Below are 19,677 nucleotides of genomic sequence, written 5' to 3'. Positions count from 1 at the left end.
TTACTTTATAACTCAAACAGGGCCTTAAACCGGAAATATATTTTTATTTTCCATTGCATTGCATGAAGCAAGGTTGGGCAAACTTCGGCCCTCCAGATGTGCTAAAACTACTGTGTTAAAACACTACCTGTGGCTGTGAGAATCTTGCAATGCCTCATGGGATTTGTAGTTTCACAACAGATGGAGGGCCCGAGTTTGCCCATCCGTACTAGTTTTATTTGTAATATTGGAATTAATTTGCAGTACTTGTTTGATTGTTATTTCTTTCAATGCTTTCTTTTTGAGTTCTATAATAATCATGATGGGTATTTATAAAGGAAAATACATGCTGTTTTGTACAATGCCAAGTAGTAAAATCTAATATTGAATAGACCATCGTGTTCTTCCCATATTTTTCTAGATTGGATACTACGGCCTTGACAGTTGCTTAGGTTGTCAGAAGTGTAAATGCAGTGCTGCTTCCATAGACAACAGCTGTGATCCTATAGGTCAACAGTGCAGATGCAAACCAGGAGCAGGGGGTCTGCAATGTGAGAGATGCAAGTCTGGATACTGGAATTATGGGCCATCTGGCTGCCAGAGTAAGTGCCAACAGAAGCTAAGTACACGTATGAGGGTTATTGCTCAAAGCCAGCCAAAAATGTAGATAAACGGGTTTTCAGGAGCTTACTATATATTTGTAAAGCTGGTAAATGAGAAGAGACATGATACAATATAATCAAGGTTTACTGCCGTTTTACAGCAACCATGGCTAATTAGATACCTTTCCTTTTTTTAACCCTATAATAAATGACCATGCAGTAATGCACTCACTGCATTACTGCATGGTCATTTGATGGACCCAGCCCAACAGGGCATCTACATTCAAATAATATCCAGAGCCAACAGTTCTGATGAACCCATGCCTCTCCCTGCACTCATTTTTGTAGCTGCAGCACTGTGGGGTGAAGTTCTCTCCTGCCTGATAGTCCTGGCCATGATGTCATTACAAGGAGAGATGAGGGACATGGATCCTACAAAAAGATATATGCCACTGAACACAAATCCAGGGAGGGGGAGGGGGACCTTATTCCACTGACACCAATGGCAGGGGACCATTTCTCCCACTGACCAATTTATTACAGGTATTTATGTAGCGCTGACAATTTAGGCAGCACTTTACATAGTTGCACATTCACGTCAGTCCCTGCCCTCAATGAGCTTACAATCTAAGGTCCCTATCTCTCATGCATATATAGAGAGCCAACTTAGAGAGGAGCCAATTAACCTACCAGCATGTCTTTGGAGTGTGGGAGGAAACCGGAGTACCCGGAGGAAACCCACGCAAGCACAGGGAGAACATGCAATCTCTTTGCAGATAGTGACCTGGCTGGGATTTGAAACGGGACCCCCAGTGCTGCAAGGCAGAAGCGCTAACCACTACGCCACTGTGCTGCCCCACAATGACAGGGAACTATTACTCCAGCTGACCATTGACTGAGGGGCATTTAGTGCCGGGGCATTTATTACTCCTACTGATCACTGATGCTAGGGCATTTAACTCCCACTGACACTAGAGCATTTATTACACCAATTGATGCTGTATTATTCCCACTTACCTATGATGTAGGATGAATTATTATTCCAACTGAAGCAAGGGCATTTATTTCAACTTACCACTGATGTAGTGGCAGTTGTTATTCCAAATGACCAAAGGGCCATTTATTACTTCCTCTGATGCTGGAGCATTTATTACTATGCATGTACCGGCTGTCTGAATACCTTTCCACTGTTTTCCATGCAGGGCCTCCCACTGCTCGAATTTCAGCTGACTTAGCATGAATAAGATGAAATTAGCGTAGTTTATGGCCAGCTTTTCCAGTCTCAGAATGTTGTCAGGTTAAAACAAGTTTTTCATAAAGAATTAACTTCTTTTTGGCTCCATCAATCTTGACCTCTATCCTGCCAAATTTTCCAATCCCTGTTGGTGAAATGTACATAGCATGATATTATCACTAAAATTGCTTTAGAATAGTGTTCGCAGGGTAATGAGAAGTATAAATTACTATACATTTTCAATCTGTATTTTTGGTATAGGAAATTCAGTCTTGAATTCAGATTTTTTTTCTTTTTATCAGAAAAATATATTTTTTAAAGACTGTATGTTTAGAAACCTTGCAGCCTCAGTGTTTCAAACCCTTTTGCAGGTCTTCAAATGTGTTCTTGATATTACTGTTCACCATTAATAATTAGCAATATATCCTGTACATTTCTGGAAAGATTTTTAAATTAACCTGAAGCTATGGACATTGTGCACTTCAGAGGGGTCATGTTTAAAACAATCAGTGCATGCCCATTTCCAAACCATAGCTGTTTTCATTTTTATGTTCATCTGTTTAAAACATGTTGTTAGCTTCACAAAAGAATAAAAGGCAAGAAAAGGGTTAGAAAATGTGTGCAATTTGCAAATAAAAAAAATGTTCAAATAAGCAACTGCCAGGTTGATAGTTTGCAGTTGCCAGACCATTTGTGACCAACAATGTAAATATGCTGATATTGCAAAACCAAGACACAGAGAATGTCCTGTAAAATGGTTATTGACTTCAACATTAATAAGTCTTAAGAATATGTCTCAAAAAATTTGATGGAGAGCCTGCTTGCTTTTCACTAGCTGGTAAACATTACATGCTGTTTTGACACAAAATTATTCTTACCTGTGCTGCCCTATCTAGGGGGCCTGTAACATCTGTAATTAACTGTGATAGAGGAGGTGACAAGTTTTAATATTCTAGTCTTAATACTGTGGAACCAGATGCATGCAGGTCTTGTAGGACTCTCATGGTAAATGCAAAGAGTCCCAATTATAAAAGCATCCTGAAAGCAGCATGAACTAACTTTCCTAGAAGGCAGCCATATTTGCATAGAGCTGACTGGAACTGCCCTCTCAAGTTTTGAATCCTACAAGTAATTTTAAATAGGACAGATTCCCTTTGCTATGGGTAAATATGACATAATGGGGTTTACGTATGTCTGCCCAAGCCCCAGCCAAATTGTCACCCTACTGGAATATAACATTAAAGCACCAACAAAAGCAGATGCACCTAATAATTATAATGACTTGCTAAAAAAGATTACTGTTGTTATGAACAGAATCTTTTTATGCATTATTAATATAATAGAATTGGACTATAAACAATTTTGACTCTAGTCAAAATTAAAAATCAAACATTTAGATCTTTAGGTCTCCTTACCTGTTTAGTGCTTGGTTTTCCATCCATGCATTGCTGTTGTGCTCTAGTGCTCTAGTTCAACCTCATCTACTTTGTCAATTATCTGGTGATCTGACAACCCATGATGCAGGAGAGTTTGCATCCTATACTTTCCAATGGTCCTTGCTTCCACTCACATACAGAAAGCTTTGTTTGAAAAAAATGACATTACTGTATTAAGAAGTTTCTCAAATCCACCAGTCAGATTCATGCTTGGAAAACTGAACTTGGTGATACATAAAGTAGAGAGAAGAGGTCACACAGCTCAAGTTTCAGGAAGTTCTCTCCCACTGAATGTGCTGTGTTCTATGAATTCTGGATAGAGGAGATTGCAGAGAACTCAGAATTAATATAAACTGAGGGAACTTTTTTTATTTTAGAACAGTTTACTCCATTACAAAAACTAGAGGCCACCACCTAAAATTGGTGGAAAAAAAATTCCAGCACAAGGGGCGAAGGGGGTTCTTCACAGTAAGATCAGTTAGGGTCTGGAACTCACTGCCACAGACAGTGATTTCAGCAAAGAATGTGGAATTGTTCAAGAAACTTTTGGACGATTTCTTAAGGGACCGTAATATACAGGGGTACGGGTACTCCTAGAATGAGATCCTAATAGGTTGGACTTGATGGACTAATGTCTTTATTCAACCTCAAATACTATGTAACAGTTCACTCATTGGTTTTGTTTAAAGTGTATAATTGCTTTTATTGCTAATGTGTAAAAAAAAACTGCATATCAAAGTTGATAAAATAATTAAAAATATATTGTTAAAAATATAGATAGCAAAACATCTGCATCTGATTTAGAGATCAGCAGCTTGGTCTGCCATGTTTGATATCTCAACTTGTTTGAACTAATATCTTCACAAATCCACACCTGACCTTTTCTTCACTACTTTTAATAACCTAGTATCTTATGTGTGAGCTTTATTCAATTGTAACACCAGTAAAATTCTCCAAAGATTCAAACAAGTGTTTCAAGACAGAGCCCACATCTTAAAACACCATGTCTGTTTTAATGAGAAATTGTCTATATCACACCAGCCTAAGGGTGTGTATCATTGTGCAAATATAGCATGCTTTCGGGTCCATTTAGCTTGAGTTTAAGATCAGTTTGAGATATTTTGGGGTCATTGACAGGGACAGGTGCATTTGGCCTGCAATTGACCTCCTTCTGACCTGCATTTGCATGTTCAATTCAGTTTTGCATTTGTATTTATTTTTATGAAGAGGAAAGGAGTTCTGAAGTGATCAAAAATCCATTTACACAGGCTCTTAAATCAGAACCAAAGCCACCTTTACTTAACGGCCCTCCAGTGATACAATGTCCCCAAACTCCCTGGTCGGTGCTGACATCTTTGCCTGAACTTCTTCTGGGTTTGGCATTTTCAGCATTCTTGATGGACCAGAATGACACCACTCCCGTACACACACACACAGGATTTAATTCAACCCAGCACCAAGGCATGCCAAGAATGTAGTCTTAGAACATTTGCAAGCAGGAAGGCAAAAAGGTTTTATTGCTGAAGAGACATTGTATGTCTGCAATAAAAAGCCTGTCTACTCGCAAAATGTTATGAGGATGTGGTGTGGTGGTAAAGTTCTGCTTCAAGGAAGTGAAGAGAGAATCAGAGGGGTTATATGCAACTTACATTTCCCAGGTGTAGATAAGTAGATTGCTCTCCAGTCTGCCAGTTTCCCAACGAACAGGAAAAAGTGTTGTTCGTACCCTTTATCTGTTCACCGCAACTGTGAATAAGTAAAAACTTTATTAGGGTTTCATGAACGTTTTTATAAGAATATCATTTATAATCTCTTCCACAGTGATGCAAAGATAAGGTACATTTTTTTCAATAGTTAAGGTACTTCAATGTATTTTTACGTTTTAACTCCAGAGTTTATTGTCACTCTTATATAAAGATCATTCACCTCTGGTAAGTTACCCATGAGTGCACTGGTGTGGGGCGACACACTCACTTTAAAGCAATTCAGGTAGAACTGTCTCCTTAAATTAGTGATGAGAAATGTTTCTAGAGTGCACAGATGTTTGACATTATGTGTAATCATCAACATGTGCATGTCCTTCCTGTTCTAGAATAACTTACTCTTTTTGTGTATAATCATCACGTTTTTTTCTGTGTCTTCTAGAATGCAACTGTGGTGGCGGACCATGTAACAATAAAACAGGAGTATGTCTACTAGAGGATCCTGATTCCCCAAGTGGATCAAACTGCTCATTTGGTAAGCTGTAAAAAGAGTAATGCTGAAAGAGACTATGGTTGTTTTCTCCTATTCTCCTATCTTTTCTCCTATCTTCAAACGCTTATATGGAAGAAAATGCAGTCATGGGTCACCTAGAGAATAATGAATAACTCAATAGCAGCTGTTACCCTTATTTATACCTTGATTTATGATACAGTTAGGGTTAGAAATATAAAACAGGAAATATCAACTACAGGAAGAGTATAAACCTGAAAAATATCACTTATGATTTAATACAGCACACTAGGAGCATGCAGCATTTAACACTGATTTAACACAGAGGGAAGGTAGAACTGAAGCTACTGAGCAATGTTTCCAAGTCTACATTTCACTAAAATATATACACCATCAATCCATTCCATATACAGTATGACATATTGAATATATATATGTATATAATACTGAACAGATCCCAATAGACATGCAACTACTAGCAGTGCAAAAAGAAACATGCATTTGAACTGGAGAGTAAAAATATGGGCTAAAATACACAAACATGAGTTGCTACCTCAGATCTAGAGTTTATGATCTCAGTCATGACATAACTCCATGTTTTAGAACTCTTTAATGTGGCTGTTTTGTGAAGGCATTCAGGAGAATGATGTGATGTGGTTTGCTATTCTGTATAAGCCATGCTGAGAGGGTTAGCGGCTTAGCAAATAGGTGAGGAAGATTTATATTTAAAAAATATATAAAAATACAAAAACAAATTTCAAGTATATTATAAAATATACCAACCACAAAATGTAATCTTATTTTTTAGTCAAAATTTGCAAACTGGTAGAATCTACATAGTACTGATTAAGGGCAATATTGGTTTCTTTCTTATTTTACATTAGTATAAATACACTTTAACATTTACTAAATATTTCCCTGTATTTATTATACATAGCTTAATATGATATACTAGGGACATAGACTAGGGCTGCTTTTCTTATTGACTTAGGACAGAACATTTTTTTAACTAAATCTTTTCATAATTTAGTTGAGTAATAAGCAAAGACACAGGTAAGGATTTGAAAGTCAGCATACATTCAGCAGCTGGTTGCTCTCTGATCCTCTGTAACACGGTCTCTTACTCCTGAATAGGAATTCTTATGGCAGGTAGGAGAATTTAGAAAAATAAAAGCCCAAGCATGCTTTTTTTGTGCTTCTAAATGAGGATGGTTCATAAAACAGAGCTTACTTGGCTATTGGATGTAGGTAAAAACATAATAATAATTGAATTACATTTCTGCCTATGGAATTGATACATTGCTTTGTTCTTTTGTCTACATGTCAACTGTTGCTGTTAAGGGTTTCAACCTTGCATGCAGCAAAATCTGTACATGCTTGCTGAAGTTTGTTGGTGAAGACCAAATGCATTTTGGAATCTAACACAGTCCATACTTACTTGTGATATATACATTATGGTAGAGCGTAACATATGCTTTTAGGAAATCAACCCAAACCTACACAAGGAAGGTGTTATGTTTTTTTTGGCTTCCAAATAAATCTATAGAATATTACCAAGAATATCCCAAAAATTATCCCGAAATATCTTGAAAAAGTGCAAAGATAAAACATTTCAGTAGATATGGTGCATTAAATATAGCAGTTAATAAAGAAGTATTACCACAGCTTAAAAATCTTAGTTGAATCTCCCAGGGGACCAAGTACATGTAGCAATTGGTCCTGTTCTGATCTGTGATGGGTTTTGCTAAACTAGCATGATTAACATGCCCCACACCCCCATTGACCATGCTGTTCAGAAGGAGACACATATCTAATGAGGTCTGATTGACAACACTTGTCCCTAGCAGAAGGCACACACTGGAGATGAGAGCCATCAGTTAGCACAGCAGGAGGGAGGTGAACTCCAGATCATAACACAAGCACTCCCAATGGTAAAGGACCAGTCAGTGCTGGCAGAGCTGTGTGATCATCCACTGCACTGGCAGATAGATCACACAGGCCTGCCAGTGCTGGCTGATCCTTTACTATTGTGAATGCAGTTTTTATTCTGCATATAGCAAGACAGGTTTGGTCACCACTTGCTGCCATGTGCTTACCTTTATTGGCATAATCTTATCCTGTCAGGTAACAGCCTTGCACACACACAGGCACTTTTATCAATGGCACAGTCATTGCTGGCCAGTTTTCTTGGATCATGCAATCCATGGCTGAATCTGATTACAGTCAGCAGTGACCTGCTGTCCTGGATTACAAAGAGAGGGTAGTGTTTCCCTTTGTGTCCTCCCCATCCAGTAGGCTCTCTGGTGAATTGTGGGGTACAGCGAGATGAACAGGTCTTATTAGGGGTTAGATTAAAGCTACTATTGGTTCTCACAGAGTCCCACTAGTGCTGACTGATCCTTTATTAATCTACATTCACAATGTGCACTCGCAGTAGTAAAGGATCAATCAGCACTGATGGGCCTGTGTTATTGATCTGCCAACTGCCAGTAAAAATCCATTGCACTCATGCTAGTAAAGAATGAGTCAGCACTGGGAAGGGAAGGCACAGGTAAACCAGGACAGACAGTGTGTGTGTATGTTGCCCTACAGTGAGTAATCTAAGTCTCCATTTTACTGTCATAATTTTCAAAGTGAGAGAATTTTAGAGCGTGTGTTGGCTACAGTGCTGTGATGTACTGTGGCTCCCCCATAAAAGTGGGTTTTAGCCTGTGGTCTAGCTGACAGCCAGCACAAACAGACATAAAGATGTGGGTTTTTTTTTACAATCAGAACAGGACCAAATGATACCAGCACTTCATCCCCTGGATATTTTAACAAGGATTTTTAAGTTGTGGCGATATTTCTTCTTTAACTAGCATAATAAAGTTGTGCAAAAGTTGGAAGAATTCTTTACCTAGAGATAGTATACTAAAACTGTAATATATGCTATACATAAACATATCCTGTACAGATAAGTGAAAGTGTTCTCCTGTTTCACTAGATTGCGATAAATGTATCTGGGACCTAATTGATGACATCAGGCTCAGCGATATATTAATAAATGAAACCAGGTCAACAATAGGGAGTATATCCACTGGAGTGGCAGTTAACAGACTCCTGAATGGCATTAACTCATCAGTCATCCAACTCACGGTATTGATTCACTTGATCACTTTCCTTTGTTGGTTTATAGTTTGCCATTGATTTTTGTCTTTGTAATAATATTATTGATGTAATATCCCCTTGTTGTTGCATTTAGAGAAAGAGCTTTTACACAAACACTGTAACCATAAGAAATAATAGTTCCAAAAAGTCACAATATATGTCATGCTGATATTGTATCTCACCAGTCATAGATGTAATTTTTTTTGAATTTTCTCTATCCATTTCACAGGTGGACCTGTTTCCTTAGGAACGTACATATTTTTTTGTAATGTCAATAATCCATTGGTAGTGTATTGCAGAGTAAAAGTCTTGACTATGCCGAGCAAAAGAGAAAAGGCCCATATGGATGGATTTAAACCTGGCCATGCAGGGGTGCCAGCTATTTTTTTATATAGTCTCATATAAAATATTGCTTGCCGTAGTGGCTTTTACATCTGTGACTAATGAGAAACAATCTTCTTTTTTTGGTACCACTAAAATCCCACAGGGTAGAAAAGTTTTTATGCTTGTTCTAATGTATAGTGAACATATCCCCTTGGCTGCCTTCAGAGTCTTGCCGATATTTCTATTTTTTTATATATGCAAATGGGTTGATATCATTGGCTGCATTACACAGTACATACTGTATGTTGCATTCACATTCATTTTAGTGAACTGATTGCAAAATTAATTTAAATTATATAATTTAAAGGACAATCTGCAAGATAAGAAGAGTCAGTCATTGTCTGAAGATCTCCAGGTTGCTGACATTGAAACAGAAGTAGAACTCCTGCATGCCGAAGTCAGTGAAATTGCTGAGAAGGTTAGTATGCTATGGACCTCATACCTCTGATCATATTACTATATTAACAGAGAATCCCAGAATGCTTGATTTACTACTTTTTGTTTTTAAAGCTTCATCAAAACTCAACCAGGGTTGTTTTCATAGCCATTCATTTTAAATACATAAACCTAAGCTCGTTTAGTAACAAGGAGCAAAAGAATAAACATAAAAGAAACGTTTAACTATTAAACCAAATTAAAATAAAAAAGAGCAGCAAAATAATAACTAAGAAGTGAAGGGAAGAAAGAAATTACATTAAATTAGGGTTAACAGGGTGTACTTTTTTTCTACTTTTTTTTAACTTGCATGATTTCTTTAATTGACATTGTATGCAGATCAAATGTCACCACATTGATCTGCTATGAATGAACCAGAAAAGTTACAATGAAGCAATAATAACATTGTTTCATTGTAACTCTTGGCACAACAGACACTGTTATGGACTCTAGAGAAGTAGAGACGTGTTCTCTGGAGTGACAAATCACTGCGCACCAACGCACAAAGCAAGGTCTATAAAGACATGGATGGGCGAGTTTGGGGTGGAGGAACATGACTGGCCTGCACAGAGTCCTGACCTCAACCCAATAGAACCCTTTGGGATGAATTAAATCGGAGACTGCGAGCCAGGCCTTCTTGTCCAACATCAGTACCTGACCTCACAAATGCGCTTCTGGAAGAATGGTCAAACACACTCCTAAACCTTGTGGACAGCCTTCCCAGGCCGTTATACATATTGTATATATTACTGGAAATATATTATATATATAAATAATGGTGTTTGTCATGTATGTGTTTGTAACAGTATATTTTAAATGTATATGCATGCCTCTATGTGATAAATGTTTAATGTGGAATCATGGGGGGCAGTATGCATCCAGCTGTGCATGGAATGTACTGTGTACTCTTGCAGAATATGACATTGTGAACTTATGCTGACACTTGCCATTTGCAGGGAAATCTTGCAGAGATAAAAGGCCAGCTGATGCACAAGGAAACTATGGAAACAATGAGCCGTGCAAAGTTGACTGCAGAACTAGTTAGTGACATAGAAGATGAGATTAAAGGTGAGAAGCATATTCTTCTTCATAATCTTCTGCTATTTTAATTTGTGTCATTCAGCAATCTGCAAGAGATGGATTGCAGGTCCAGGTGACCAAAGCATCTCTGAAACACAAGAAGATATTTAATTGCTATGTTTATTTCTGAAAATAATTTCTAGGCTACTCAAAACCTTAATTAAACAGCACACGGCAAAATAAGATAACATGTAGTAATTTATTATTTCAATGACATGCTGGAAGGTTAATTGACTCCTGTCTAAATTGGCCTTGTATACCTGTGTGATAGTGAGGCTGGGACTGATCAGTCCTTGGAGGCTGGGACTGACGTGAATGTTCAGTATGTAAAGCGCTGTGTAAATTGTCAGTACTATATCAATACATGTAATAAATAAACCCATTAAGACCTTTTTTATTATGGCTCAGAGCAGTGTACAGTGCAGTAACCCACAACAATCAGAAATAAGGTTTCAATCATTCAGTCTGGTTGGTTGCAATGAGCATTGCACATCATCACTGCTCTATACACTCTCAATTGAACCCAAAGCTCAACTCCAGGCAAAAAGTATTTATATTTCAGTAGCTGATCTTGGCATTCCGGTCGGCAATTAAATTTGGGGTAAGTTTTGAAGGTGACCTATAAAAATAACACACAAAGTTCAGTTCTTCTCAAGATGATTTGTTAATGTGACCTACGGTATGTCCAAAAGAAATTCCAGAGGATCTTAGAAGAAATGCACAGATGTAAAAAACAGCCTCAAAGGCATATCAAAAGTCTTTGATGTTCATCAATCCACAGTAATACAGAAAAAACTGTATTACTGTTACTTCCTTCCTCGGGAGTGGTGAAACCGGCTTCATTGGAGGTGACCCATATTTTCCAAACAAAAATGTTGCTGCATGTTTAATTTTGAAAAGGTTAACCTAAATATTCCACGACCCTTCTAATATAATGTTCTGTTGGCAAAAAGGACACCACTATCTGGAGGGGAAAAAAGTATTATTTTTTCAATAGCAAAACCTCATCCCAACAACAATACATGGTAAAGGGAGCATCATGATTTGGGGCAGCTTTGCTGCTTAGGGCCAGGATAGTCTGTGAGAACAGAAGGACCAATGTAAACCTTTTACGGAGAATGAAATAAAAGCCTACAACCCAACTGTAGCTTCTAAAGATAAATCACTAATGCCTGATAACAAACAAGCACAGCTTTGACTGCCATACTCATCTACTTTCTAGTATGAGCCGAATAACACCCAGCCTTACTCAACTTGGACCTCATTGCACAGACAGTCATGGCTTCTCCTCTGTAGCTTTCAACCAGTCTGCCTTCAATGCCTACACATACATTAACTGTTATTGAATTGTGTCATGTGTGCACCACTCAGGCCACTGTGTGCCCCTGGATCAAGAACTGAATTAGGTTGTAAAGCAGCGCTGCTCCTATATCCAAACAAAGAAACTGCTGCCGGATACAAAGTGCCTGCACATATTAGCAACAGCCTCCATATCCTTACCATTTCACAAAGGTCAAGCAATTTTGAGAGGCAAAGCTCCAACACTTCTGGGTAATGTCAAAACTTGTCATTGCCTTCTTGCCTCCTGCACATTCCTATTTGCCAATGAGAAAGCACAGCATATGAATATGTGAGCAGCAAGAGGAAGTGGATGAGCTTGACATACTCCAGAGTCGGAGCATTGCCCACCACAGTGGGCCAGCATAGAACATAATGTAAGGGACAGGTATGTTCATTTTTAGGACATATATCACAACAGCCACTTTGTTTTATTATAATGAACCCTTTCTATACTTGGTGGTGAGCCATTTACCTGAGGCAATTATGAACATATCAGTATTGGACACCTGTTATGCACATCCTGAGCCAATGGGGTTGATTTACTAACCTTATAAACACACCACGAACATGTATACACCTCTGTAGTGTGTTCCCTCCCAGCATGATCTATGGGTGGAATCTAAACACCTTTGTAGTGTGTACACACCCAGCAGGTGTGTTGTGCAAAGCCAAGCATGAATTTGCAAGGTGATCTTGTGTAAATTAGCTCTATGTTGTGTTGCTTGCATTGATGAATGCAGGAATGTAAATGCATGAGCTAACAATTTTTGTCTAAACTGTGAAGTAGCATTGTATATGCATCATGTGCATGATTTTTCCATATATGGCATTAGTGGAAATATGCATTTAGAGACCTTTTGGTTGATAAATACGTTTTGCTGTGTAAAAATCACACGCACCTAGTGCGTGCGTGTGTTTAGGTTAGTAAATCACCCCCAATGACTTACTGAATTGTGAAGAAAATATGGATGGCAGCCCTGGAATGGCAATTCAGCAAGGTTTTTTTTTAGAAGATTTGAAATATTTGAGGATCTATTCATGCATAAATCCAGGCACTTACAAACAATTCCCAAACATTTGCTTGCAACTTTAAAACCTCTTGCTTATTTCAAAGACACAATCTTCTTTGGGACTAGAACAGATCTCTGGACGGCAATACCCAAATGCAAAATTCCTGCTGTAAGGAGAATAATTTGTTTTGCCCCTAGGAACACTGATTCTCAAAAGTCAAATGGGGATAGGCTGTAGTTCTTCATTTTTTTGTTCTCCTCAACATCCTGTTTCTGTGGTTTGGATGGCTCACTCTGCACGGTCCTGTATTGCAGCTGTTTTCTATGACCTCTTCTTCACACTCGGCATTGTAACTGACAGCTCTTCCTATCTGCATAATGGTATTATTTCTATAGAATGTTATCATTTGAAGCCAGGTGGGTACTCTATAAAAAGGAAGACTCACTTAGTAACAAATCCACACAAAAAAATATGATAAATGACAAAGATAGCATCAATGATTTAATAACTTGCACCTTTCCGTTTCACTGTGCAATGCATTCAATGCAGCAAATATTCAGGAACCATTTGTCAAACTAATGATTTAACATGCCAGCTCCTTTGTATTCCTCCAAATGTTTAACATATCAGGTAGTGCTTCAGTTCATAGTATGAAAGGTATAACACACACATTGTATTTTAATATAGATTATCTAAATACCTAGAATCTGTTTAGATATAAAATCACCATGCTTAAACTACGCCAATTTGACACAAATTTGAGACTGACACTAACACACCTAGAATCTAAACATAGCAGCCTACAAAACATATATTTTAAAACAAAGTAAGGAAGTAAGGAGATATAGATATAAATATACACACACACACAGGTGGCCCACGATTTATGCCAGGGTTAGGTTCCAGAAGGAATGGTTGTAAATAGAAACCAATGTAAATTGAAACCCAATATATAATGTAAGTCAATGGAAAGTGAGGGAGTTAGGTTCCAGGCCTCTCTCAAGAATGACATAAGTGACATAATACACTATATTTAAAGCTTTGAAATGAATGCTATAAATGCTCCAAGGGTACCCCTGTGCCCCTATCGTGCCTCTATGTGTCTCCATATCGCCAAATGAACTTCTGTGTGCTTTATCTCTAAGTGTACCCCTGCGCTTTTCTGTGTCTTCAAGTATACCCCTGTTCTCATCTGTATCTCCAAGTGTACCCTTCTGCTCCTCAATATCTCCAAGCGTACCCCTATACTCTTCTGTAGCTCCAAGTGTAACCCCTGTGCCTGCAGCATGTCTCTGTGTCTGTGTATATCTCCAGGTGTCTTCCTGTGTCACCAGCGCATCTCCATGTGTGCACCACCATACCTCCACGTGTCAGTCTGTGTGCCTTTGTAGGTGTCCACAGTTTTTTTGTATTGTGCAGAGCTCCTTCCCGAGGCCTGATCCTTCACCTGTGCCCCGATCCAGCCACCAGAGACTTTGCATAGCACTGTACTGTATGTATTTTAGCCAATTGCAGTTGTATAGAATTACCCGTGTATCCTTCTGCAGCTGAGGTCGGCAGAGGAAGGATACACTAGGTGGAGCTCTTGTGTCACATGACTACCGGAAAAGGGTGTTTATCCAGAGTCACCTTTAAGTAGGCACTTTAGTTAGTGGTCATGTAGAAAAAAAGGAGATATACACAGGCAGGAGTTGGAGTAGTTGTTTCATTATCCTTCAGCCATGTCAGCCCTCTCATAACGTGAGTGGCCCATCTGAGCTGAGTGCTGCCAAAGGAGCACCATTTAAATTGCTCAGTTCTCCCCAGATGACTGCTGGGATCTGACAACAGAAGCAAGGAAAAAAGTAAAATACTGCAAGTGACCTGTATTTTGTGCAGAAATTTCTACCCTTTCACCTCCCCATTTAACAAGTTCTATAAAATTGCATCTTGTTTCCTAGAATAACTGTCAGTAAAATGTTAGCTCCCTGCAAGTCCTGTGTGCCTTCAGAGCAAGGAAACATAACACACCGGAACTCCAAAATCATTGACGAAAACATGCCACTATGTGATGTTATACACATGCGTCAATAAAGGAAATTTTCGGCAATGATTTTGGCGTGACGGTGTCATATGTTTCCTTGCTCTGATACAAAGCCATCCGTAGGCCATCGTTGCACCCTTTTTTGCTGCGAGTGATACGGTCAGGAGTGCAATGGGTTCATGGACTGTACTGTGTGCCTTTTGTTCACATTGGTTGGACTTGATGGACTTATGTCTTTATTCAACCTCAAATACTATGTAACTATGTAACTATTGTCATTATCAAACAAAAAATGACAACATGAAACTATGCACCTGGTAAGGCACATGGGCTGTAATCTCTGAGAGATGGTGTTCAGAGAAACATGTGTTGGCACCTCCTAAGTAAGGCCACAGCTACTTTGTATTGCAGTTTTCCTCTTCATTATTCTACCCCTGACTCTGGTTGCCTTATGTGGAGGTAATGAAAAACAGCAATTAATGAAGACTGTATCTTGCAATTCTCATAGGACTGTGCCAAGGCTTTAGTACACTAGACTGAACCTCTGATAACCAACAGATATGCAGTGTGATGTTACCCAAGTCACTGATGGTAATACTGTGCACCTGTATACCCACATGTACAAAAATGTAAATATATCTCTATTATTTCCACAGAAACACTTGTTAAACTGAAGCATTATCAATCCCTGCAAGGGGATGTGAGCCCAACAGATCGAATTAAAAGCATAAAGGAAGCAGAGCAAATGCTCAAGGAACTCTCAGTACTAAACTTTGACCTTCAAAAAAAGCTGGTCCAAGAAGAAGCAGAAAATGCAGAAGACTGTGAGTAGACACGTTAATTTTAGCTTTTGTAAAGTAAAAAGTAAATTAAACCTTTATACATTTTAACACTTGGAATCTGCTGAAATAACCATCAGAGTTACCTTTATTTTATCTATTTATTACTTTTATTATATTACAACAGGCTAGGTTGAACTCGATGGACCTGTGTCTTTTTTTCAGACTGACTAATTGTGTAACTGCATCTGCTGTTGTTTTTAGTTTTATTACGTTGATTTGTTGTACAACTATAACCATGTGTAGCATGAGTTTTGTCTTTATCAGTAAGGTCAAATGCCAAACTGTGTCTGGAATCCAGTTAGCACCTTCCTAAATCATCTGCTTTGTTAATTAGCATAACAGAGTTTTTCTGTCCAGTTGTCTAGACATCATTTTACCTAATTAGATGCACCTACATGTGACAGACTTGATTAAAGTGACTCTAAACTCAGGAGGTAAAACTTAAAACTGCATTTTTTTCATGAACTCATTGCTGTTTACTAGCATGTCATGAATTACCTTAAATAGATATAAAGGCAAAACTTTTTTTGGATGTAGTGTGGAGGGGTTATATAATAATTGCAAGAAAGTATGTGGCACTCACAGTTCTCTGGAGGGAAAGGCAGACTAATCTTTCAGAGAACTTGCTTCATAAGACTATGCTACAAAAATCAAATTACAGTGCTTATCAATAAAAGTAAAACAAATAATCAATAAGTGTTAATTCAATCTATTTAGAAAAAGTGCAAATTGTGTAAGTGTCCTTATACAATATCTGATTCATGCTGACAACACTTCAAATCCAGTGATTGTATAGTAAAATCCACCATCAATCCACAGCTAGCAATAACACTACCTCTCCAGGGTCCAGGCTCCGATTTACTCATACACACGTTCTGCAAGCATGCCTCTGCTGCTTACAAATGAGCTCCTTGTAACATCCACAGAAGCAGGTCTCGGTGTTCACTTGTCATAGTACAATACTATAAATACTTCACAGAATGAAGGGTGGTCCCTTCATGTAGTTCTCTTAACCCTTTATTAATGCAATTCCACAAAGGTTAGAAACAATTAAAACCCATCCAGCCACCAACTACTGTTTCTCATGCAGTACAAGTGAATTGCATCAATAAAGAACTGCATGATGGGAGTTCCCTTGCTGACCTTTCTGCAAAGTATTAATGGAAGTGTTAGAACTACTGCCAGGTTTTTTGTTGATGTTTCTGCCACTATTAAAGGTGATCTATAAAAATCCAAAATGTTAAGTTGCCATCAAAACTGGAATAAAGTACAAATCTTCTGATGGGCAGACATCAAGGAAGGGAAGGAAAAACGCTTGATTGGGACACAGATGACAAAAAACCGACACGGATTTGAACTATTTCCTACTCTAAAAGAAAAGAAAAAAACATTGCATTAACAAAATTAAATTCCAACAGCTGTGGCAGAGATGCCCCAGGTGGTCTGAAACAGAGTATTTACTGTATGTCGCTAAAGCTATGACCATTTTTGACTCCAGAGGTAAACATTGTATGCCATGAATAAAGCTTCTTTCATGTGTTTTGGACTCTGAGTCTGGCCAGGGAAAGTGAAGGTGGACTCCCTGCCTACCATTTGCAGACCAGGTGGCTTTAGGAACAAGAAGTGCCTGTTTAAGTGTGGTGTGCATGTGGAGAGTCCTATCTGTGAAATAACACTATGTGCACAAGGCTGGTGGGACACCTGTATCTTCAATTTGGGATAATGATAGACATAACCACTGTGTGGGAATAGATTTATATTTTTTTGATTAATGAAAGGGAGCTAGGAAGGCTTTTGTGCATGCTCTGTTTGAAGCTAAACTCTCACACAGTGTAATCTACATTGACTGCTCTATAATTGTCTATAGTAAATGAAATATGTAAACTACAACTTTTGTTAGTCTTGCTCCACCCAGTCTATGCTGCTGATTTCATTTGCCATTTTGAAAATGGCAAACTGTAGGAATGGCCTAATCATGTGATGCATATTTGCAGTTCGTCCTTTGCTTCCTATCGAAGGTAAGAAAGAAGCTGCCTTAAAAGGCACTTAGCTTTCTCTTTTCTTGTTGTAACGAGAACCGCCGACTCCGCTCACCTGGGGTCCGGGGAGGGCACGGTTCCGCCGCTTCTCGCCGCCGGCCGTCTGCGTCCCAGGGTGGAGCGCACACATCCACTTCCGGGTTCAGACGTCGGATGCGTTCCACCGCGATGTCTGTCACTTTCATCGACGGTTCTACGTCCTCCTCGGGGCCGGTGACCTCCCAAACCCAACCTCTGATGGTTACCTGTGGAGAGGGACACACGGAATACCAAGTATTCAATGTCATTCCTTCTCCCTTATTCCCTGTGGTACTCGGTCTCCCCTGGTTAACGATACACCAACCGGCCATAGTATGGTCAGAGTGGAGACTCCGCCTAGACTCACACTACTGCAAGGAGACTTGCTACCCCATATGTCCCGTCTTCATGACAGGGACCGAGTCTGACGTTCCCCCGTTTCACCTCCGAGACTTCGCAGACGTTTTTAGCAAACGCGGGGCAGGGACTCTACCCCCGCATCGTCCTTACGACTGTCCCATATATCTAATCCCGGGCAGTCCCATTCCCACTGGAAGAATTTACCCGCTCTCGCAGCCGGAATTGGCACACCTTAAAGTCTACCTAGATGACAATCTAAAGAGAGGTTTTATTAGACCCTCCACCTCCCCTGCGAGTGCGGGAATGTTCTTTGTGAGGAACAAGGACGGCTCACTCCGTCCCATCATCGACTACCGCAGTCTCAACAACATCACTGTGAAAAACCGGTACACCCTACCGTTGATCCCGGAGTTAATAGAGAGGTTACAAACATCAAAGATTTATACAAAACTAGATCTCAGGGGAGCCTACAACTTGATCAGAATCCGAACGGGGGATGAGTGGAAGACGGACGGGATTCTCATGGACCAGTCTAAAGTTGAGTGCATTGTCAACTGGCCCATCCCTCGAACCAGGAAGGCCCTCCAACGCTTCCTCGGGTTTTCGAACTATTACCCGCAAGTTCATTAAAAATGTCTCCGCTGTGGTGAAACCACTGACAAGGTTAACCAGCACGACAACATCCTTTCTCTGGTCAAAAGAAGCCCAGGTAGCCTTTGACACTCTAAAGAGGAAATACACCTCGGCTCCCATCCTCCAGCTTCCTAATCCTGAATACCATTTCATATTGGAAGTGGATGCTTCGCACCTCGCCCTAGGGGCAGTACTCTCCCAACGCTCCTCTCCTTCTACACCTCTGCACCCGGTCGCCTTCTTCTCCAGGACCCTAACTCCCGCAGAAGTGAACTACCCTATCGGGGAGAAGGAACTACTGGCTATCAAAGATGCCCTGGCCAATTGGAGGCACCTCCTCGAAGGTGCCCGACACCCCATAACCATCTTCACGGATCATCGCAATCTGCAATTCTTGAAGGCATGTAAAATCTTGTCCGCTCGTCAGGTTCGCTGGAGCCTCTTCTTTGACAGGTTCAACTTTCACATATCTTATCGGCCTGGGCCGCAGAATGTGAAGGCCGACTCCTTGTCTCGTATGCAGGAAGAGGGAACGGTTGATCATCCTCCTCTATCGATTATCCCTCCTGAAAGATTCATTGGATTGACTACTGGCTTCAAACGGCTACTCCAACAAAACATCGCCCAGGATGTCGTCCCTCAAACCAGTGACCTCAGACAAGACACTGAAGGTCTCTACCTCAACAAAGGCAGGCTCTACGTACCTCCCACACTACAAACCCTGATCGTCAAACAACTCCATGACGGGCCTCTGGCGGGTCACCCAGGGGTATCAAGAACTCTAGACCTAGTCAACAGAAATTTCTGGTGGCCAGGGATGGCTAATACCTTTCGTGACTACGTGGTCACCTGTGAGATTTGCACTACCAGCAAACACTCCAGAAGACCTCCATTTGGGT

The 19,677-nt window shown here is 39.7% G+C and overlaps 1 protein-coding gene across 1 annotated transcript in view; it reads left to right on the top strand.

Annotated features, from left to right (window-relative positions):
* The window catches only part of LOC108797114 (laminin subunit alpha-4-like), a 104,243-nt gene that overhangs the window by 47,143 nt on the left and 37,423 nt on the right, over positions 1–19,677 (top strand). Inside the window, exons 7-12 of the mRNA XM_018568687.1 lie at positions 401–581; positions 5,397–5,489; positions 8,449–8,600; positions 9,304–9,414; positions 10,388–10,499; positions 15,543–15,710. Of these exons, the coding sequence (XP_018424189.1) occupies positions 401–581; positions 5,397–5,489; positions 8,449–8,600; positions 9,304–9,414; positions 10,388–10,499; positions 15,543–15,710 (817 nt within the window). The remainder of the gene's footprint in view (positions 1–400; positions 582–5,396; positions 5,490–8,448; positions 8,601–9,303; positions 9,415–10,387; positions 10,500–15,542; positions 15,711–19,677) is intronic.

Source organism: Nanorana parkeri, unplaced genomic scaffold (assembly GCF_000935625.1).
Source record: "Nanorana parkeri isolate BGI_ZX_2015 unplaced genomic scaffold, ASM93562v1 scaffold1228, whole genome shotgun sequence".
NCBI classification, from domain to species: Eukaryota; Metazoa; Chordata; class Amphibia; order Anura; family Dicroglossidae; genus Nanorana; species Nanorana parkeri.
The sequence above is the reverse complement of the archived record's forward strand: the minus strand, read 5'-3'. Positions and strand labels throughout refer to the sequence as shown.